Source organism: Myxine glutinosa, chromosome 1 (assembly GCF_964187855.1).
Source record: "Myxine glutinosa chromosome 1, kmMyxGlut1.1, whole genome shotgun sequence".
NCBI classification, from domain to species: Eukaryota; Metazoa; Chordata; class Myxini; order Myxiniformes; family Myxinidae; genus Myxine; species Myxine glutinosa.
In genome coordinates this window covers 447,763,882-447,787,282 of record NC_136261.1, presented here as the reverse complement: position 1 = coordinate 447,787,282, position 23,401 = coordinate 447,763,882, and the positions used below count along the sequence as shown (strand labels likewise).

Below are 23,401 nucleotides of genomic sequence, written 5' to 3'. Positions count from 1 at the left end.
TAAACCCATCTGTGGTTATCATGATTCCTTGCACGTTTGGAGAGGATGAAGTGGTTAAACCCATCTGTGGTTATCATGATTCCATGCACGTTTGGAGAGGATGGAGTGGTTAAACCCATTTGTCGTTATCATGATTCCATGCACGGTCGAAGAGGATGAGGTGGTAAAACCCATCTATGGTTATCATGATTCCATGCACGTTCGGAGAGGTTGGAGTGGTTAAACCCATCTGTGGTTATCATGATTCCATGCAAGTTCGGAGAGGATGAAGTGGTTAAACCCATCTGTGGTTATCATGATTCCATGCACGTTTGGAGAGGATGGAGTGGTTAAACCCATCTGTGGTTATCATGATTCCATACACGTTCGGAGAGGATGGAGTGGTTAAACCCATCTGTGGCTATCATGATTCCATGCACGTTCGGAGAAGATGGAGTGGTTAAACCAATTTGTGGTTATCATGATTCCATGCACATTCGAAGAGGATGGAGTGGATCAACCATTCTGTGGTTATCATGATTCCATGCACGTTCGGAGAGGAAGGAGTGGTTAATCCCATCAGTGGTTATCATGATACCGTGCACGTTCAGAGAGGGTGCAGGGGTTAAACCCATCTGTGGTAATCATGATTACATGCACGTTCGGAGAGGATGAAGTGGTTAAACCCATCTGTGGTTATCACGATTCCATGCACGTTCGGAAAGGATGGAGTGGGTAAACCCATCTGTGGTTATTATGATTCCATGCACGTTCGGATAGGTTGCAGCGGTTAATCCCAACTGTGGTTATCATGATTCCATGCACGTTCGGGGAGGATTGAGCGGTTAAATCCTTCAGTGGTTTTCATGATTCCAAGGAGTTCGGAGAGGATGGAATGGTTAAACCAATCTGTGGTTGTCATGATTCCATGCACGTTCAGAGAGCATGGAGTGGTTAAACCCATCTGTGCTTATCATGATTCCATGCACGCTCGGAGAGCATGGAGTAGTTAAACCCATCTGTCGTTATCATGATTCCATGTATGTACGAATAGCATGGAGTGGTTAAACCGATCTGTGGTTATCATGATTCCATGCACGTTCAGAGAGGATGGAGTGGTTAAACCAATCTGTGGTTATCATGATTCCATGCACGTTCTGAGAGGATGGAGTAGTTAAACCCATCTGTGGTTATCATGATTCCATACATGTTCACAGAGGATGCAGCGGTTAAACCCATCTGTGATTATCATGATTCCATGCACGTTCAGAGAGGATGCAGGGGTTAAACCAATCTGTGGTTATCATGATTCCATGCACGTTCTGAGAGGATGGAGTAGTTAAACCCATCTGTGGTTATCACGATTCCGTGCACGTTCGGAAAGGATGGAGTGGTTAAACCCATCTGTGGTTATCATGATTCCATGCACGTCGGCGGTGGAAGCGACGTGGAGGCGGTGGAAGCGACGTGGAGGCGACGTGGGGGGGTGGAGGCAAAACGTGGGAGGTGGTGGAAGCGACGTGGAGGCGGTGGAAGCGACGTGGAGGCGGTGGAAGCGACGTGGAAGCGACGTGGAGGCGGTGGAGGCAAAACGTGGGAGGCGGTGGAAGCGACGTGGAGGCGGTGGAAGCGACGTGGAGGCGGTGGAAGCGACGTGGAGGCGGTGGAAGCGACGTGGAGGCGACGTGGAGGCGACGTGGGGGCGGTGGAGGCGACGTGGGGGCGGTGGAGGCGACGTGGGGGCGGTGGAGGCGACGTGGGGGCGGTGGAGGCGACGTGGGGGCGGTGGAGGCGACGTGGAGGTGGTGGAGGCGACGTGGAGGTGGTGGAAGCGACGTGGAGGTGGTGGAAGCGACGTGGAGGTGGTGGAAGCGACGTGGAGGTGGTGGAAGCGACGTGGAGGTGGTGGAAGCGACGTGGAGGTGGTGGAAGCGACGTGGAGGTGGTGGAAGCGACGTGGAGGTGGTGGAAGCGACGTGGAGGTGGTGGAAGCGACGTGGAGGTGGTGGAAGCGACGTGGAGGTGGTGGAAGCGACGTGGAGGTGGTGGAAGCGACGTGGAGGCGGTGGAAGCGACGTGGAGGCGGTGGAAGCGACGTGGAGGTGGTGGAAGCGACGTGGAGGTGGTGGAAGCGACGTGGAGGTGGTGGAAGCGACGTGGAAGTGGTGGAAGCGACGTGGAGGTGGTGGAAGCGACGTGGAGGTGGTGGAAGCGACGTGGAGGTGGTGGAAGCGACGTGGAGGTGGTGGAAGCGACGTGGAGGTGGTGGAAGCGACGTGGAGGTGGTGGAGGCGACGTGGAGGCGGTGGAGGCGACGCGGGGGCGGTGGAAGCGACGCGGAGGCGGTGGAAGCGACGTGGAGGCGGTGGAAGCGACGTGGAGGCGGTGGAAGCGACGTGGCGGCGGTGGAAGCGACGTGGAGGCGGTGGAAGCGACGCGGAGGCGGTGGAGGCGACGCGGAGGCGGTGGAGGCGACGCGGGGGCGGGGGAAGCGACGCGGGGGCGGTGGAAGCGACGCGGGGGCGGTGGAAGCGACGCGGGGGCGGTGGAAGCGACGCGGGGGCGGTGGAAGCGACGCGGGGGCGGTGGAAGCGACGCGGGGGCGGTGGAGGCGACGCGGAGGTGGTGGAGGCGACGTGGAGGTGGTGGAAGCGACGTGGAGGTGGTGGAAGCGACGTGGAGGTGGTGGAAGCGACGTGGAGGTGGTGGAAGCGACGTGGAGGTGGTGGAAGCGACGTGGAGGTGGTGGAAGCGACGTGGAGGTGGTGGAAGCGACGTGGAGGCAGTGGAGGTGGTGGAAGCGACGTGGAGGTGGTGGAAGCGACGTGGAGGTGGTGGAAGCGACGTGGAGGTGGTGGAAGCGACGTGGAGGTGGTGGAAGCGACGTGGAGGTGGTGGAGGCGACGTGGGGGTGGTGGAGGCGACGTGGGGGGGTGGAGGCAAAACGTGGGAGGTGGTGGAAGCGACGTGGAGGCGGTGGAAGCGACGTGGAGGCGGTGGAAGCGACGTGGAGGCGGTGGAGGCAAAACGTGGGAGGCGGTGGAAGCGACGCGGGGGCGGTGGAAGCGACGCGGGGGCGGTGGAAGCGACGCGGGGGCGGTGGAAGCGACGCGGGGGCGGTGGAGGCGACGCGGAGGTGGTGGAAGCGACGTGGAGGTGGTGGAAGCGACGTGGAGGTGGTGGAAGCGACGTGGAGGTGGTGGAAGCGACGTGGAGGTGGTGGAAGCGACGTGGAGGTGGTGGAAGCGACGTGGAGGTGGTGGAAGCGACGTGGAGGCGGTGGAGGTGGTGGAAGCGACGTGGAGGTGGTGGAAGCGACGTGGAGGTGGTGGAAGCGACGTGGAGGTGGTGGAAGCGACGTGGAGGTGGTGGAAGCGACGTGGAGGTGGTGGAAGCGACGTGGAGGTGGTGGAGGCGACGTGGGGGTGGTGGAGGCGACGTGGGGGGGTGGAGGCAAAACGTGGGAGGTGGTGGAAGCGACGTGGAGGCGGTGGAAGCGACGTGGAGGCGGTGGAAGCGACGTGGAGGCGGTGGAGGCAAAACGTGGGAGGCGGTGGAAGCGACGTGGAGGCGGTGGAAGCGACGTGGAGGCGGTGGAAGCGACGTGGAGGCGGTGGAAGCGACGTGGAGGCGGTGGAAGCGACGTGGAGGCGACGTGGGGGCGGTGGAGGGGGCGGTGGAGGCGACGTGGAGGCGACGTGGAGGTGGTGGAAGCGACGTGGAGGTGGTGGAAGCGACGTGGAAATGGTGGAAGCGACGTGGAGGTGGTGGAAGCGACGTGGAGGTGGTGGAAGCGACGTGGAGGTGGTGGAAGCGACGTGGAGGTGGTGGAAGCGACGTGGAGGCGGTGGAAGCGACGTGGAGGCGGTGGAAGCGACGTGGAGGCGGTGGAAGCGACGTGGAGGCGGTGGAGGTGGTGGAAGCGACGTGGAGGTGGTGGAAGCGACGTGGAGGTGGTGGAAGCGACGTGGAGGTGGTGGAAGCGACGTGGAGGTGGTGGAAGCGACGTGGAGGTGGTGGAAGCGACGTGGAGGTGGTGGAAGCGACGTGGAGGTGGTGGAAGCGACGTGGAGGTGGTGGAAGCGACGTGGAGGTGGTGGAAGCGACGTGGAGGTGGTGGAAGCGACGTGGAGGTGGTGGAAGCGACGTGGAGGTGGTGGAAGCGACGTGGAGGTGGTGGAAGCGACGTGGAGGTGGTGGAAGCGACGTGGAGGTGGTGGAAGCGACGTGGATGTGGTGGAAGCGACGTGGAGGTGGTGGAAGCGACGTGGAGGTGGTGGAAGCGACGTGGAGGCGGTGGAAGCGACGTGGAGGCGGTGGAAGCGACGTGGCGGCGGTGGAAGCGACGTGGAGGCGGTGGAAGCGACGTGGAGGCGGTGGAAGCGACGCGGAGGCGGTGGAGGCGACGCGGGGGCGGTGGAAGCGACGTGGAGGCGGTGGAAGCGACGTGGAGGCGGTGGAAGCGACGTGGAGGCGGTGGAAGCGACGTGGCGGCGGTGGAAGCGACGTGGAGGCGGTGGAAGCGACGTGGAGGCGGTGGAAGCGACGCGGAGGCGGTGGAGGCGACGCGGGGGCGGTGGAAGCGACGCGGAGGCGGTGGAAGCGACGCGGGGGCGGTGGAAGCGACGCGGGGGCGGTGGAAGCGACGCGGGGGCGGTGGAAGCGACGCGGGGGCGGTGGAAGCGACGCGGGGGCGGTGGAGGCGACGCGGAGGCGGTGGAGGCGACGTGGAGGTGGTGGAAGCGACGTGGAGGTGGTGGAAGCGACGTGGAGGTGGTGGAAGCGACGTGGAGGTGGTGGAAGCGACGTGGAGGTGGTGGAAGCGACGTGGAGGCGGTGGAAGCGACGTGGAGGCGGTGGAAGCGACGTGGAGGTGGTGGAAGCGACGTGGAGGTGGTGGAAGCGACGTGGAGGTGGTGGAAGCGACGTGGAGGTGGTGGAAGCGACGTGGAGGTGGTGGAAGCGACGTGGAGGTGGTGGAAGCGACGTGGAGGCGGTGGAAGCGACGTGGAGGCGGTGGAGGTGGTGGAAGCGACGTGGAGGTGGTGGAAGCGACGTGGAGGTGGTGGAAGCGACGTGGAGGTGGTGGAAGCGACGTGGAGGTGGTGGAGGCGACGTGGGGGCGGTGGAGGTGACGTGGAGGCATTGGAAGCGACTTGGAGGCTGTGGAAGCGACGTGGAGGCGGTGGAAGTGACGTGGAGGCGGTGGAAGCGACGTGGAGGCGGTGGAAGCGACGTGGAGGCGGTGGAAGCGACGTGGAGGCGGTGGAAGCGACGTGGAGGCGGTGGAAGCGACGTGGAGGTGGTGGAAGCGATGTGGAGGCGGTGGAAGCGACGTGGAGGTGGTGGAAGCGACGTGGACGTGGTGGAAGCGACGTGGAGGTGGTGGAAGCGACGTGGAGGTGGTGGAAGCGACGTGGAGGTGGTGGAAGCGACGTGGAGGTGGTGAAAGCGATGTGGAGGCAGCCAAACTCTTATTTCCCAACTTTCCAAGTCAACATTCATTGCAAGTGGTATTTGTGAATTTGGAGTCAACATCAAACACCACGTGTGTGGAATGACTACACAACCACATTTACACCACGCGTACAATTACTAGACTACATATACACAACCACATTTACACCACGCGTACAATTACTCGACAACATTTACACAACCACATTTACACCATGCGTACAATTAGCAGACAACATTTGCACAACCACATTTACTCCACGTGTACAATTACTAAACATTTACACGACATTTACTCCATGCATACAATCACTAGACAACATTTACACAACCACATTTACTCGATGTGTACAATTACGAGACAACATTTACACAACCACATTTACTCCATGTGTACAATTACGAGACAACATTTACACAACCACATTTACTCCATGCGTACAATTACTAAACATTTATACAACCACATTTACTCTTTGTGTACAATTACTCGACAAAATTTACACAACCACATTTACTCCACGTGTGCAATTACGAGACAACATTTACACAACCACATTTACTCCAGGTGTACAATTAATAGACAACGTTTACACAATCACATTTACTCCACGTGTGCAATTACTAGACAACATTTACACAACCACATTTACTCCACGTGTACAATTAGGAGACAACATTTACACAACCACAGTTACTCCACGCGTACAATTACTAGACAAAATTTACACAACCACATTTACTCCACGCGTACAATTACGAGAAAACATTTACACAACCACATTTACTCCAGGTGTACAATTAATAGACAACGTTTACACAATCACATTTACTCCACGCATACAATTACGAGAAAACATTTACACAACCACATTTACTCCAGGTGTACAATTAATAGACAACATTTACACAACCACATTTACTCCATGCGTACAATTACTAAACATTTATACAACCACATTTACTCTATGTGTACAATTACTCGACAAAATTTACACAACCACATTTACTCCATGTGTACAATTTCTAGACAACATTTACACAACCACATTTACTCCACGTGTGCAATTACTAGACAACATTTACACAACCACATTTACTCCATGCGTACAATTACGAGAAAACATTTACACAACCACATTTACTCCAGGTGTACAATTACAAGACAACATTTACACAACCACATTTACTCCATGTGTACAATTACTAGACAACATTTACACAACCACATTTACTTCAGGTGTACAATTACTAGACAACATTTACACAACCACATTTACTCCACGCATACAATGACGAGAAAACATGTACACAACCACATTTACTCCAGGTGTACAATTAATAGACAACGTTTACACAATCACATTTACTCCAGGTGTACAATTAATAAACATGTACACAACCACATTTACTCGAGGTGTACAATTAATAGACAACATTTACACAACCACATTTACTCCAGGTGTACAATTACGAGGAAACATTTACACAACCACACCACGTGAGTGCAGGAGCAAAAGAACACATTTAAACCACGTGTTCAATCATTGCACAACCACAATCCACATTAGATCTGTTACTTTAATTAGGTGAGACGTAAAGGTAGAATGATAACAAAACCTCCGTCATCATGTCTCACATCCTCACGTTGATATGAATAGAGAAGCGGTACACCAGGCATGCAGGCTTTCTCTGGCTTTCACCACGAGATCCACCTGATTATGACCCAGAATCCTCCACAGGTACACCCAGATCGACATGGAGAATTTTCACAAAATGACCCCATATCACCTGCTCCACCGAAGAACCATCCATAAATCACCTGCTCCACCAAAGAACCATCAGAATTTGACCCCGTATCACCTATTTCACCGAAGAAGCACCCATATTACCTGTTCCACCAAACAACCACCAATATCACCTGGTTCATCGCAGAACCATAAGAATTTGATCCTGCATCACCTGTTCCATCAAAGAAGCACCCATATCACCTGCTCCACCGAAGAACCATCAGCACCTGACCCAGTATCATCCACTCCGCACGTAGACCCAGTAAAACATGACCATATACCCACATCGAAGGAGATCCGAACATGACCCGTATCATCTCCACCTACACACCCCCCTTCCGAGGACATACCCCTCCTTCCAGACGTTGTCCGAGTGAATCCTTCCTCGGCAGACACCCTCCACCTCCACCACCTCGAACAAGGCGCTACGGTCTCCCTGCCTTGGCCCGGTTGAGTGATCTATTCCGACTATACGGACAAGCGATGCGCTCTCGGATCCAACGCAGGTGCTCAGGGTCCATTTCGCATCTTTCTCCGCCCACGGACGAGGCAATTCCTTAGGAGGCTGCTCTTTGGGCATATCGCTCCGCCTCGTGGGCGGGGTTAAAAACGTAGCTCCGCCTCGTGGGTGGAGTTAAAACTCGCTCGGCCTCGTGGGCGGGGTTAAAAACTCGCTCCGCCTTGTGGGCGAATTTCAAACGTCGCTCCACCTCGTGGGCGGGGTTAAAACGTCGCTCCGCCTCGTGGGCGGGGTTAAAAACGTAGCTCCGCCTCGTGGGCGGGGTTAAAAACGTAGCTCCGCCTCGTGGGCGGGGTTAAAAACGTAGCTCCGCCTCGTCGGCGGGGTTAAACCGTTGCTCCATCTCATGGTCGAATTTACCAGCCGAGTCTCCGGCAATTCCAAAGCGCATTTGTTTACAATCCTCACTTTGGTGTAAAGACCATGTCGTAGGAAGAAACAATGAGCATGTTCTGAGCAACGTAGGTGTCCTCATCGCAGGTATGCGAGCTCCTCTTGAGGCCATGGTGCCAAATTGCCTTGTATACCGGATCATGTCACATTGAACGAACATACGTGTTGTCCTTCCACAAATTACTCTCCTGTCGGGGGGTCCATGATGAACCCACCAGAGGCTCGTTTCACCCTCTACGACTCATCAGCCTCAAGCTCCTTCCAAGGTAGAGCATATCTTGGTTTCTTTCCCAGAATGAAAAACGGATTTTTTAAAAACCAAATATTTCTTTGTAAATTATGGGAAATTTGTGCCCCCCACACCCTCCCAAAACTCCAAGCTCCCTTCCCTGACTCCACACTATATTCTATCCCTTTTATTCTCAATTTGAATTTTCAAGCTTCAGCCCCCATGCAGATGTAATAAATAGATGGTCCTTTACACCATAACAGAAAGATGACCAATCGTACGGATATTCCCATTCAGCTTGGAGAACTTGGTCAGGTAGATCTAATGTGAGCTCCTGTTGGTCTTACCTACCCACCGTGACCCCGTACTTGAAGGGCTGAATCCGTTCCGTTTGACCAATCTCTCACTCCATGAGGAGGTAGTTACCTGGAAAGCACGCTACGTAGTTGTACAATTTGAACACCTGTACACAAGGTAGGAATAGTGCACTTTATTGAAATCCATTTCTACAAAACGTTTGCATTGCACAAATCCATATTGGGACATGCTTGTCCATCTGAGCAGCATCTGGTCCCTTGGCAGCCATTGGTCCTCTTCAATCACATGAATGGAAAGGATATTTAGAAACCTAAAAACTTGTGGGTATTCAAAGGGCAGGTAACTACCACCGCAGGTCCATCGGGGTCAATATGTTTTCAACATCTCGGCTTTGGTGGCTCACCTGGTGGCCCTGGACCATTTACCGGAAGGGGAAGCAGCAGGGAGGGTCTCGTAGCTCGACTGGACCGTTCGCGTTCACGACTCCACAATGTCATCAAATCCAAAAACACTCGTCGAGGCATCTCAAAAGAGAACTACAAATGGATCCTTATAGGAACAAAAACCGGTCAACCGGTTTACGAGTGGACCCGACAGACTCCTGGTTCAACATACAAATGGGTCCGGGCGGCTTGGTGATGTCCCATTCGAGTACCGACAATCAACCGCGTACCATCTTGGTTAATTTGGTGAAGAACCACAGAATGGAACAGCCTGTGCTGGGCAAATACAAAGGTCAAAAGAAAAAGGGGACCTCTTTGAGACCACATAAGACCTACAAACAGACGAGACCAATCTCTACAGGTTGCCGCGTACCATCTTGGTTAATGTGGGAAACGGTGAACAACCACAGAATGGAACAGCCTGTGCTGGGCAAGTACAACGGTCAAAAGAAAAAGGGACCCTGAGACCACATGAGACCCTGGGACCACATGAGACCTCCAAATAGACTAGACGACCAATCTCTACAGGTTGCCGTGTACCATCTTGGTTAATGTGGGAAACGGTGAAGAACCACAGAATGGAACAGCCTGTGCTGGGCAAGTACAAAGGTCAAAAGAAAAAGGGGACCTCTTTGAGACCACGTAAGACCTCCAAACAGACTAGACCAATCTCTACAGGTTGCCGCGTACCATCTTGGTTAATGTGGGAAACGGTGAACAACCACAGAATGGAACAGCCTGTGCTGGGCAAGTACAACGGTCAAAAGAAAAAGGGGACCCCTGAGACCACATGAGACCTCCAAATAGACTAGACCAATCTCTTCAGGTGACAATGAACCATTCTCCATTACTTCATCGATCAATCGTTAACAATTGTGGGCAGGTGAACACAGACATTCCCACATACCCAGACGTTGTGCTCGATATCAACGAAATGAAGGATACAGAAGTTTTTAAATGAGTAAAAATCATTCATTTCATCGACAATTCATTATTTCCAAATGATTGGAAATAAAATTTGATTCGAACCTGCACTGGCTGGACAAACTACCAAAAGAATAAACTCACTCTCGTTTATACAGAGGTGTTAATCTGAGGCCGACGTATTCACCTGTTTTGTGAATGAAGCGTGAGTTTCATATGAAAGTAAAATGGAAGATTTCAACCTGACGAGTTATCAACATCATGAACAAAAATGACGACATTCATATGTGGATTCTACGGTTTGGTGTGCGAGTACAAACACAGCTCGTTTGGGTAATCGCCGTCATAGAAATTAAATATATACAACCAGGACCACCTCCCCCATCCCCAACCATACCTCTCCACACCTTTCCACAACAACTTCCCCAGCAAAGGCCAAATAATAATAACAATTTAAAAAATGCATCTGTGTTCTACGAGGAGTGCGCACGACAAAGTGGAGGAGGTGCACGGCCAATGATGACAAAGGTGACAAAGGCCAATGATGGTGCACGTTTTGCTCAACGACTACTGCCATTGATGGAATATGTTGCGTTCCACGACGACAGCTAATGATCAAGCACATTTATGCTACATGACTACCGCCATCGATGGAGGGCGTTTACTATCCATGATGACTACAATCGACGGCACGCATTATTCTCCACTACTGATGCCATCGACTGAGAGCATTATTCTCCACGACCGATGCCATGGACATTGTTCTCCTATACTGATGCTATCGACGGAGTGCGTTGTTTTCCACGACTGACTACTGATGGAGAGCGCTGTTCTCCATGACCGACGCCATCAAGTGAGAGCGCTGTTCTCCATGACCGACACCATCGAGTGAGAGCGCTGTTCTCCATGACCGACACCATCGAGTGAGAGCGCTGTTCTCCATGACCGACGCCATCAAGTGAGAGCGCTGTTCTCCATAACCAACACCATCGAGTGAGAGTGCTGTTCTCCATGACCAACACCATCGAGTGAGAGCGCTGTTCTCCATGACCGACGCCATTGACGGAGCGCGTTGTTCTCCTATACTGATGCTATTGACGAAGTGCATCATTTTCCACGATGGACAACTGATAGAGAGCATTGTTCTCCATGACCAATGCCATCGAGGGAGAGCGCTGTTCTCCATGACCGACGCCATTGAGGGACAGCGCTGTTCTCCATGACTGATGCCATGCACAGAGCACGTTGTTCTCCATGACTGACACCATCGACAGAGCGTGTTGTTCTCCATGACTATAGGCACTCGTACAGCGCATTCATCTCTGTGACTACCGACACCAGTGGCGCACATAATTTTTGATGACTACCGGCACCAGTAGCGCACATAATTTTCCATGACGACCGGCACCAGTAACACATATAAGTTTCCATGACTACCGGCACCAGTAGCACTGATTAGTTTCCATGACTACCAATACCACGAGCGCACATAATTTTCCATGACTACCAGCACCAGTAGCACACATTATTTTCCATGGCTACCGCCAACAATACTGCGCATTATTCTCTGCAACTACCACCACCAGTAGAGCTGCCTTTATGCTCCTTGAAAGCTGTCAATGACAGAGAGCATTATTCTGCATGACCACCACCACCTACTGCCACTAGTATAGCGTGTTTAAACTCCACAACTACTTCCATCGATGTAGCATATTGCTCTCAGCGATGACTGCCATTGATAGAGCGCATTGCTCTCCGCGACTACCGCCATCGATGGAGCACATTGATCTCCACGACTAACGCCATCGATGGAGCGCATTTATCTGCGCGACTACCACCATCGATGAAGTGCATTTATCTCCGCGACTACCACCATCGATGGAGCGCAATGCTCTCCACGACGACCACCATCGATGGAGCACATTGCTCTCCATAATGACCACCACCGATGGAGCGCATTGCTCTCTGCGACAACCACCATCGATGGAGCACGTTTCTCTCCATGAGGACTACCATCGATGAAGCACATTGCTCTCTGCGACTGTCACCATCGATGGAGCCTGTTTCTCTCCATGACTACCACCACCGATGGAGCGTGTTTCTCTCCATGACTACCGCCATCGATGACCACATTTCTCTCTGCGACTACCGCCATCGATGGAGCACATTGCTCTCCGTGACTACCGCCATCGATGGAGCACATTGCTCTCTGTGACTACCACCATCGATGCAGCACGTTTCTCTCCATGACGAACACGATCGATGGGGCACATTGCTCGACACGACTACCGCCATCGATAGAGCGTGTTTCTCTCCACGACTACAATCGCTGGAGCTCTTTGCTCTCCGCGACTGTCGCCATCGATGGAGCGCATTTCTCTCCATGACTACCACCATTGATGGAGCGCGTTTCACTCCATGACTACCACCATCGATGAAGCGTGTTGTGCTCTACAACTACCACCATCGATGGAGCGCATTGTGCTCTACAATGACCACCATCGATGAAGCGTGTTTCTCTCCTTCACTACTACCATTGATGAAGTGTGTTTCTCTCCTTGACTACCACCATCGATGGAGCGTGTTTCTCTCCTTGACTACTACCATCAATGGAGTGCATTTCTCTCCATGACTACCACCATCGATTGAGCGTGTTTCTCTCCTTACCATTGATGAAGTGTGTTTCTCTCCTTGACGACCACCATCAATGGAGCACGTTGCTCTCTATGAATACCACCATCGATGGAGGGCGTTGTGCTCAACAACTACCACCACCGATAGAGCGCGTTTCTCTCCATGACTACCACCATCGATGGAGCGCGTTTCTCTCCATGACGACTACCAACGATGGAGCGCGTTTCTCTCCATGACGACCACCATCGATCGAGCACATTGCTCTCCGTGACTGCCGCCATTGTTGCAGTGCATTTCTCTCCATGACTACCACCATCGATGGAGCGCGTTATGCTCCACAACTACCACCATCGATAGCGTGCATTGTTCTCCATAACGACAACCATCGACAGAGCGCGTTGCTCTCCCTGAATACCACCATCGATGGAGCGTGTTGCTCTCCCTGACTACCACCATTGATGGAGCACGTTGCTCTCCCTGACTACCGCCATTGATGGAGCGCATTGTGCTCTTCAACTACCACCATCGGAAGAGCACGTTGCTCTCCCTGACTACCGCAATCGATGGAGCACATTGCTCTCCCTGACTACCGCAATCGATGGAGCACATTGTGCTCTTCAACTACCACCATTGGTAGAGCACGTTGCTCTCCCTGACTACCGCCATCGATGGAGCACATTGTGCTCTACAAGTACCACCATAGTTGTACAAAGAACAGGTTACTAATATAAAAAAATTAATATAAAGAACAGATTTGTTTTTTCCTCTTTCGGCATTAGGGAAAGGTGCAAAGCAAAGGGGAAATGATGAATGAAAAAGCGGGGTTGGTTTAAACCCTGATCCCTCCCGCCTCCAATGTCTCGCCACTCCAATGTCATTCTCCAACATAAACCGGACTCAAATCAATCGAAGATCCAATCCAACCCCAAATCCTTCCATGGGTGGGCACATCGCGTTGTCTACCAGCCACTGGGAGGGTCTCCGTGGACTGCAGTCACAGCCATTTCCTGCTGTCGCCCTTCATTGGTCGCAGTTTTAGAAAAGGCGTTCTTCATGACTACAAGAACAAGAAAAAAAAAACAAAGATAAAGAGGGGGAAAAAGGACGGACGAGAGGGGGAAGGGACGGACATGAGGGGGAAGGGACGGACAAGAGGGGGAAGGGCCGAAAAGGCGAAAGGATGAGAGGGAAGGGAGGTATAGGGGAAGGAATGAGAATGGATAGGGAAGGTGAGGAGACGGTGAGAGTGAGAAAAAAGAAGAGGAGAAGGGTGGGGAAAAGGAGAGAAAGTTGGGGTGGAGGAAAAGAGAAAGACAGGAGGCGGAGAATCGTGGGTGGGGGGCAGAGAAGGGTGTGTGTGAGAGAGAGAGAGTGAGAGAGAGAGAGAGAGAGAGGGAGGGTGTGCAAGAGAGAGAGAGAGAGAGAGGGTGTGCAAGAGAGAGAGAGAGAGAGAGAGAGAGAGGGTGTGCAAGAGAGAAAGAGAGAGCGAGAGAGAGAGGGTGTGCAAGAGATTGAGAGAGAGAGAGAGGGTGTGCAAGAGAGAGAGAGGGTGTGCAAGAGAGAGAGAGAGAGAGGGTGTGCAAGAGAGAGAGAGGGTGTGCAAGAGAGAAAGAGAGAGCGAGAGAGAGAGGGTGTGCAAGAGAGAGAGAGAGAGAGGGTGTGCAAGAGAGAGAGAGAGGGTGTGCAAGAGAGAGAGAGAGGGTGTGCAAGAGAGAGAGAGAGAGAGAGAGGGTGTGCAAGAGAGAGAGAGAGAGAGAGAGAGAGAGAGAGAGTGTGCAAGAGAGAGAGAGAGAGAGAGAGAGGGTGTGCAAGAGAGAGGGTGTGCAAGAGAGAGAGAGAGAGAGGGTGTGCAAGAGAGAGAGAGAGAGAGAGAGAGAGGGTGTGAGAGAGAGAGAGAGAGAGAGAGAGAGGGTGTGCAAGAGAGAGAGAGAGAGAGAGAGAGGGTGAGAGAGAGAGAGAGAGAGAGAGGGTGTGCAAGAGAGAGAGAGAGAGAGAGGGTGTGCGAGAGAGAGAGAGAGAGAGAGAGAGAGAGAGGATGTGAGAAAGTCTTGGCACAGTTGAAATACATTTATATATTTCACAACTAAAACAGCACTCTGTAGAGCGCACACCTCCACCAGGCTGAACAGTACATTTTGTATCCCACCAGTAGGCCGGATGTGGATTCGGACCTGAACCAAAATAGAATCGGCTTGTTCTTGTCACAGAACCAACTCATCCACCAAGTTTTGTTATAATCCATACACAACTATTTGAGATATCGTGGTATGGGCCATTTTTAGCCCCATCAATGGCGAAGAATCATTTTTAAATCCTGGTATCCAGATTTGGATCTTCATCAAAAACTAATCAATTTGTCCTTGTCACAAATCAAACTTGTCCACAAAATTTTGTCTGACTCTGCCCATAACCTTGTGAGATATCCTGCTCACAGACAGACAAACAACTCACAGCTCACAGACAGCTCACAGACAGCCTGTCAAACCTCGACGATGATTCTGCAACTGGACCAAACGGCATGAGCCCACGGGTCCTAAAATCCTGCTCTGCTGCTCCATCTCACAGTCTCTCTGTTCTCTTCACCCCCTCTTATGCTCCAGTTCATCTGCCATCTGCTTGGAAATCAGCAAACATTACCGCTTTACACGAAAAAGGTGCAAAAACAGATCCTTGCAACGACAGACCAATCAGCCTGCTCCCAATAATCAGCAAGGTCATGGAATCAATCATTGGTTCTGATATCAATTCCTTCCTCTTCTCCAATGGCTTGATCTCTGATCATCAATTTGGTTTCAGACCAGGTCACTCCACTCTGGACATGTTGCTTCCGCTGTCTCAACAATGGATGGAGGTCCTCAATGTGAAACAGGAAATCAGAGCTGCCTCCCTCGACATATCCCGTGCCTTTGATACGGTCTGGCACCCCGCTCTGCTCACCAAACTCTCCTCCTATGGTATCCATGTAAATCTCCACGCATGCCTTACGGACTTCCTCTCTGGTCGTAGTCAACGTGTGGCCCTGAATGAATTTCTCTCATCTCTCCTTCCTGTTCAGGTTGGAGTTCCTCAAGGTAGTGCTCTGAGCCCTGTGCTTTTTCTGATCTTCATCAATGATCTCTCCGACTCTGGAAAATCCTATCTCTTTGCTGATGACTCTACTCTCTGCTGGTCCATTCCTCATCCCTCAGGTCGGCAGTCTGCATCCTCCTCCCTCTCTGCAGACCAGGACAAAATCACAGACTGGTCAAACAAGTGGAACATGTCTTTCAATCCTGACAAATCTCACACTCTCACTTTGTCTCTCTGAAAAGACTGACTGGACAACCCTCCCATCTACTTTCTCAACAATCCTCTCCAAGAAGTTCCGTCACTCAATCTCTTGGATCTCACAATCTGCCATGATCTTTCATGGAAAAAACACATTTCCAACCTGGCCTCCAAAGCCAGTCGCCGACTGGGCATCCTCCGTCATGCGAAGCCCTTCCTTGGCACACCTGAGCTCCTCACCACATACAAGGCTTTCATCCGCAGCTCAATGGAATACTGTTCTCCCCTCTGGGCCGGTGCTCCTGCCTCACATCTAGCTCGTCTTCACGTTGTTGAAACCAAAGCTTTCAGAATCATTGGAATCTCCCGCGATGAAGGAAACTCCGAGGGCCTTTCACTATCTCACCGCAGGCAGGTTGGTGGTCTTTCTGTCTTCTACCGACTCCTCTCTGGCCTTGCGACCCCAGCTCTCTCTGTGCTCTGTCCCCCAAATATTCCTACAGGTCACACAAGATCTGTCAGCAACCCTCTTCTTGTGAAACTGCTAAAATCAAGGCTCTCTGCTCACCTTCACTCCTTCATTCCTCTTTTCTCCCACCTCTGGAACAAACTCCCTCACTCTCTTCAATCCCACTCCTCCCTCCAGGTCTTTAAAACAGCTGTTCACCACCATCTCTTATCTTCCCCCATCCAAAACCTTGATCTTTTCTACCCCCGTTAATTCACCCCAGATCCACTTTTTTGAAATTCCGACTTCTTTCCTGGAAGTCCGAGCAGTGTCCATGTGTTTTATACTTCTCCTACCTCCCCCCCCCCCCCTTCCCATGCCCCCCTCCAAAAAGCCCTCTCCCTCTCACAGATCTCTCGATGTCTCCATGTCTCTTGGTCCCTGCTCTCAAATGTTGTACTTGTGTGCTTCCCTCTCTCTCCCCATCTTGTCTCCCACTCCCTTTATGATATATTTGATGTGTCAGTTTTAGTTTTTTTTGCGATTAATGTCAGCTTTTACACGAGCCTCGATCTCATATACAAAACAAACAAACCAAAAAAAAAACCAGACAAACAGCCAGAGACAGTGAAAACACAAGCGGACGTACCAACAAAACACCATGAGCACGACGAGTACTCCAGATAAACCCTCGTCCGTTTCACAAATGTTCAAGTTCAGCTTTCAACTCAATTAAGCCACCGTTTGTATGGCGGGGTATCTCAAACCCCATCTGCATGTCACGAACCATATCAAAGCTCTGCCGCACGAACGGAGGTCGATTTGTAACATACAGGTGGTGGACAAAAAATGGAAACGCAAACGTAAAGTCACATAATAGTCCGTTGGGCCACCACGTGCGGCCTGTATGCGTCCAGTGCGGCCTGTATGCGTCCAGTGTGGCCTGTATGCGTCCAGTGCGGCCTGTATGCGTCCAGTGCGGCCTGTATGCGTCCAGTGCGGCCTGTATGCGTCCAGTGCGGCCTGTATGCGTCCAGTGCGGCCTGTATGCGTCCAGTGCGGCCTGTATGCGTCCAGTGCAGCCTGTATGCGTCCAGCGCGGCCTGTATGCGGCCTGTGCGGCCTGTGCGCGGCCTGTATGCGGCCAGTGCGGCCTGTATGCGGCCTGTACGCGTCCTGTATGCGTCCAGGGCGGCCTGTATGCGTCCAGGGCGGCCTGTATGCGTCCAGGGCGGCCTGTATGCGTCCGGTGCGGCCTGTATGCGTCCGGTGCGGCCTGTATGCGTCCGGTGCGGCCTGTATGCGTCCGGTGCGGCCTGTATGCGTCCGGTGCGGCCTGTATGCGGCCTGTATGCGTCCGGTGCGGCCTGTATGCGTCCGGTGCGGCCTGTATGCGTCCGGTGCGGCCTGTATGCGTCCGGTGCGGCCTGTATGCGTCCGGTGCGGCCTGTATGCGTCCGGTGCGGCCTGTATGCGTCCGGTGCGGCCTGTATGCGTCCGGTGCGGCCTGCATGCGTCCGGTGCGGCCTGCATGCGTCCGGTGCGGCCTGCATGCGTCCGGTGCGGCCTGCATGCGTCCGGTGCGGCCTGCATGCGTCCGGTGCGGCCTGCATGCGTCCGGTGCGGCCTGCATGCGTCCGGTGCGGCCTGCATGCGTCCGGTGCGGCCTGTATGCGTCCGGTGCGGCCTGTATGCGTCCGGTGCGGCCTGTATGCGTCCGGTGCGGCCTGTATGCGTCCGGTGCGGCCTGTATGCGTCCGGTGCGGCCTGTATGCGTCCGGTGCGGCCTGTATGCGTCCGGTGCGGCCTGTATGCGTCCGGTGCGGCCTGTATGCGTCCAGTAAACGTCGTGTTACTGAGTCCACCACCCTGTGGGAAGGATGTGGCACCAATATTCCATGAGAAAGTCAATCAAATCACACCTGTTTGATGGAGGTAAAAAAAACGCCGTCTCAGGCGTCGTTCCAGAATATTCCATTAATGTTCAATTGGGTTCAGATATGGTCACCGTCACTCAGGTTACCATGTTGCTTGTGTTTCACACCATCGCTGAGGTTACCAGGTTGCTTGTGTTTCACACTGTCACTCAGGTTACCATGTTGCTTGTGTTTCACACCATCACAGGTTACCATGTTGCTTGTGTTTCACACCGTCACTCAGGTTACCATGTTGCTTGTGTTTCACACCGTCACTCAGGTTACCATGTTGCTTGCGATTCACACCGTCGCTCAGGTTACCATGTTGCTTGTGTTTCACACCGTCGCTCAGGTTACCATGTTGCTTGTGTTTCACACCGTTGCTCAGGTTACCATGTTGCTTGTATTTCACACCGTCACTCAAGTTAACATGTTGCTTGTGTTTCACACCGTCACTCAGGTTACCATGTTGCTTGTGTTTCACACAGTCACTCAGGTTACCATGTTGCTTGTGTTTCACACAGTCACTCAGGTTACCATGTTGCTTGTGTTTCACAGTCACTCAGGTTACCATGTTACTTGTGTTTCACACAGTCACTCAGGTTACCATGTTTGTGTTTCACACAGTCACTCAGGTTACCATGTTGCTTGTGTTTCACACCATCACTCAGGTTTCCATGTTGCTTGTGTTTCACAGTCACTCAGGTTACCATGTTGCTTGTGTTTCACAGTCACTCAGGTTACCATGTTGCTTGTGTTCCACACCGTCACTCAGGTTACCATGTTGCTTGTGTTCCACACCGTCACTCAGGTTACCATGTTGCTTGTGTTCCACACCGTCACTCAGGTTACCATGTTGCTTGTGTTCCACACCGTCACTCAGGTTACCATGTTGCTTGTGTTCCACACCGTCACTCAGGTTACCATGTTGCTTGTGTTTCACAGTCACTCAGGTTACCATGTTGCTTGTGTTCCACAGTCACTCAGGTTACCATGTTGCTTGTGTTCCACACCATCACTCAGGTTACCATGTTGCTTGTGTTCCACACCGTCACTCAGGTTACCATGTTGCTTATGTTCCACACCGTCACTCAGGTTACCATGTTGCTTGTGTTCCACACCGTCACTCAGGTTACCATGTTGCTTGTGTTTCACACCGTCACTCAGGTTACCATGTTGCTTGTGTTCCACACCGTCACTCAGGTTACCATGTTGCTTGTGTTCCACACCGTCACTCAGGTTACCATGTTGCTTGTGTTCCACACCGTCACTCAGGTTACCATGTTGCTTGTGTTCCACACCGTCACTCAGGTTACCATGTTGCTTGTGTTTCACACCGTCGCTCAGGTTACCCTGTTGCTCGTGTTTCACACCATCACTCAGGTTACCATGTTGCTCGTGTTTCACACCATCACTCAGGTTACCATGTTGCTTGTGTTTCACACAATCACTCAGGTTACCATGTTGCTTGTGTTTCACACAGTCACTCAGGTTACCATGTTGCTTGTGTTTCACACAGTCACTCAGGTTACCATGTTGCTTGTGTTTCACACCATCACTCAGGTTACCATGTTGCTTGTGTTTCACACCGTCACTCAGGTTACCATGGTGCTTGTGTTTCACACCGTCACTCAGGTTACCATGTTGCTTGTGTTCCACACCATCACTCAGGTTACCATGTTGCTTGTGTTTCACACCGTCACTCAGGTTACCATGTTGCTTGTGTTCCACACCGTCACTCAGGTTACCATGTTGCTTGTGTTTCACACACTCAGGTTTCCATGTTGCTTGTGTTTCACACACTCAGGTTACCATGTTGCTTGTGTTCCACACCGTCACTCAGGTTAACATGTTGCTTGTGTTTCACACACAGGTTACCATGGTGCTTGTGTTTGACACCGTCACTCAGGTTACCATGTTGCTTGTGTTTCACACCGTCACTCAGGTTACCATGTTGCTTGTGTTTCACACAGTCACTCAGGTTACCATGTTGCTTGTGTTTCACACCGTCACTCAGGTTACCATGGTGCTTATGTTCCACACCATCACTCAGGTTACCATGTTGCTTGTGTTCCACACCGTCACTCAGGTTACCATGTTGCTTGTGTTCCACACAGTCACTCAGGTTACCATGTTGCTTGTGTTTCACACAGTCACTCAGGTTACCCTGTTGCTTGTGTTTCACACCGTCACTCAGGTTACCATGTTGCTTGTGTTCCACACCGTCACTCAGGTTACCATGTTGCTTGTGTTCCACACCGTCACTCAGGTTACCATGTTGCTTGTGTTTCACACAGTCACTCAGGTTACCATGTTGCTTGTGTTCCACACCGTCACTCACGTTACCATGTTGCTTGTGTTTCACACCGTCACTCAGGTTACCATGTTGCTTGTGTTCCACACCGTCACTCAGGTTACCATGTTGCTTTTGTTCCACACCGTCACTCAGGTTACCATGTTGCTTGTGTTTCACAGCGTCGCTCAGGTTACCCTGTTGCTCTTGTTTCACACCATCACTCAGGTTACCATGTTGCTTGTGTTTCACACCATCACTCAGGTTACCATGTTGCTTGTGTTTCACACCATCACTCAGGTTACCATGTTGCTTGTGTTTCACACCGTCACTCAGGTTACCATGGTGCTTGTGTTTCACACCGTCACTCAGGGTACCATGTTGCTTGTGTTCCACACCGTCACTCAGGTTACCATGTTGCTTGTGTTTCACACCATCACTCATGTTACCATGTTGCTTGTGTTCCACACCGTCACTCAGGTTACCATGTTGCTTGTGTTTCACACACTCAGGTTTCCATGTTGCTTGTGTTTCACACACTCAGGTTACCATGTTGCTTGTGTTCCACACCGTCACTCAGGTTACCATGTTGCTTGTGTTTCACACAGTCACTCAGGTTACCCTGTTGCTTGTGTTTCACACCGTCACTCAGGTTACCATGGTGCTTGTGTTCCACACCATCACTCAGGTTACCATGTTGCTTGTGTTCCACACCGTCACTCAGGTTACCATGTTGCTTGTGTTTCACACAGTCACTCAGGTTACCATGTTGCTTGTGTTTCACACCGTCACTCAGGTTACCATGGTGCTTGTGTTCCACACCATCACTCAGGTTACCATGTTGCTTGTGTTCCACACCGTCACTCAGGTTACCATGTTGCTTGTGTTTCACACAGTCACTCAGGTTACCATGTTGCTTGTGTTCCACACAGTCACTCAGGTTACCATGTTGCTTGTGTTCCACACAGTCACTCAGGTTACCATGTTGCTTGTGTTTCACACAGTCACCCAGGTTACCATGTTGCTTGTGTTTCACACCGTCACTCAGGTTACCATGGTGCTTGTGTTCCACACCCTCACTCAGGTTACCATGTTGCTTGTGTCCCACACCGTCACTCAGGTTACCATGTTGCTTGTGTTTCACACAGTCACTCAGGTTACCATGTTGCTTGTGTTTCACACAGTCACTCAGGTTACCCTGTTGCTTGTGTTTCACACCGTCACTCAGGTTACCATGGTGCTTGTGTTCCACCCCATCACTCAGGTTACCATGTTGCTTGTGTTCCACACCATCACTCAGGTTACCATGTTGCTTGTGTTTCACACAGTCACTCAGGTTACCATGTTGCTTGTGTTTCACACCGTCACTCAGGTTACCATGGTGCTTGTGTTCCACACCATCACTCAGGTTACCATGTTGCTTGTGTTCCACACCGTCACTCAGGTTACCATGTTGCTTGTGTTTCACACAGTCACTCAGGTTACCATGTTGCTTGTGTTCCACACAGTCACTCAGGTTACCATGTTGCTTGTGTTTCACACAGTCACTCAGGTTACCATGTTGCTTGTGTTTCACAGTCACTCAGGTTACCCTGTTGCTTGTGTTTCACACACTCAGGTTACCATGGTGCTTGTGTTCCACACCATCACTCAGGTTACCATGTTGCTTGTGTTCCACACCGTCACTCAGGTTACCATGTTACTTGTGTTTCACACAGTCACTCAGGTTACCATGTTGCTTGTGTTTCACACCGTCACTCAGGTTACCATGTTGCTTGTGTTCCACACCGTCACTCAGGTTACCATGTTGCTTGTGTTTCACACAGTCACTCAGGTTACCATGTTGCTTGTGTTCCACACAGTCACTCAGGTTACCATGTTGCTTGTGTTCCACACAGTCACTCAGGTTACCATGTTGCTTGTGTTTCACACAGTCACCCAGGTTACCATGTTGCTTGTGTTTCACACCGTCACTCAGGTTACCATGGTGCTTGTGTTCCACACCCTCACTCAGGTTACCATGTTGCTTGTGTCCCACACCGTCACTCAGGTTACCATGTTGCTTGTGTTTCACACAGTCACTCAGGTTACCATGTTGCTTGTGTTTCACACAGTCACTCAGGTTACCCTGTTGCTTGTGTTTCACACCGTCACTCAGGTTACCATGGTGCTTGTGTTCCACCCCATCACTCAGGTTACCATGTTGCTTGTGTTCCACACCATCACTCAGGTTACCATGTTGCTTGTGTTTCACACAGTCACTCAGGTTACCATGTTGCTTGTGTTTCACACCGTCACTCAGGTTACCATGGTGCTTGTGTTCCACACCATCACTCAGGTTACCATGTTGCTTGTGTTCCACACCGTCACTCAGGTTACCATGTTGCTTGTGTTTCACACAGTCACTCAGGTTACCATGTTGCTTGTGTTCCACACAGTCACTCAGGTTACCATGTTGCTTGTGTTTCACACAGTCACTCAGGTTACCATGTTGCTTGTGTTTCACAGTCACTCAGGTTACCCTGTTGCTTGTGTTTCACACACTCAGGTTACCATGGTGCTTGTGTTCCACACCATCACTCAGGTTACCATGTTGCTTGTGTTCCACACCGTCACTCAGGTTACCATGTTACTTGTGTTTCACACAGTCACTCAGGTTACCATGTTGCTTGTGTTCCACACCGTCACTCAGGTTACCATGTTGCTTGTGTTCCACACCGTCACTCAGGTTACCATGTTGCTATTTCTACCATGTTAAACCTATTTCCGATTAAACGTATCGCTGATCAT

At 51.7% G+C, this 23,401-nt stretch overlaps 2 protein-coding genes across 3 annotated transcripts in view; both read right to left on the bottom strand.

Moving 5' to 3' along the window:
* Positions 1 to 7,768, bottom strand: part of LOC144889660 (uncharacterized) — a 40,800-nt gene extending 33,032 nt beyond the window's left edge. The window contains exon 1 of the mRNA XM_078770712.1: positions 7,577 to 7,768. The gene's annotated coding sequence lies outside the window, so the exon portion shown is untranslated. The remainder of the gene's footprint in view (positions 1 to 7,576) is intronic.
* Positions 7,769 to 8,843: 1,075 nt separating this feature from the next.
* The window catches only part of LOC137418737 (inosine-5'-monophosphate dehydrogenase 1), a 104,379-nt gene continuing 89,821 nt past the window's right edge, over positions 8,844 to 23,401 (bottom strand). Inside the window, exons 15-16 of one of the 2 annotated variants that reach the window (XR_013621971.1) lie at positions 9,908 to 13,744; positions 8,844 to 9,759 (exon numbers count right to left, since the gene is read on the bottom strand). Coding sequence is in view for 1 of the 2 variants with exons in the window: in XM_068104851.2 (XP_067960952.1) it covers positions 13,723 to 13,744 (22 nt within the window). In the remaining variant the exon portion in view is untranslated. Of the gene's footprint in view, positions 13,745 to 23,401 lie in introns of both variants that reach the window. The other variant, XM_068104851.2, reaches the window with a different exon arrangement.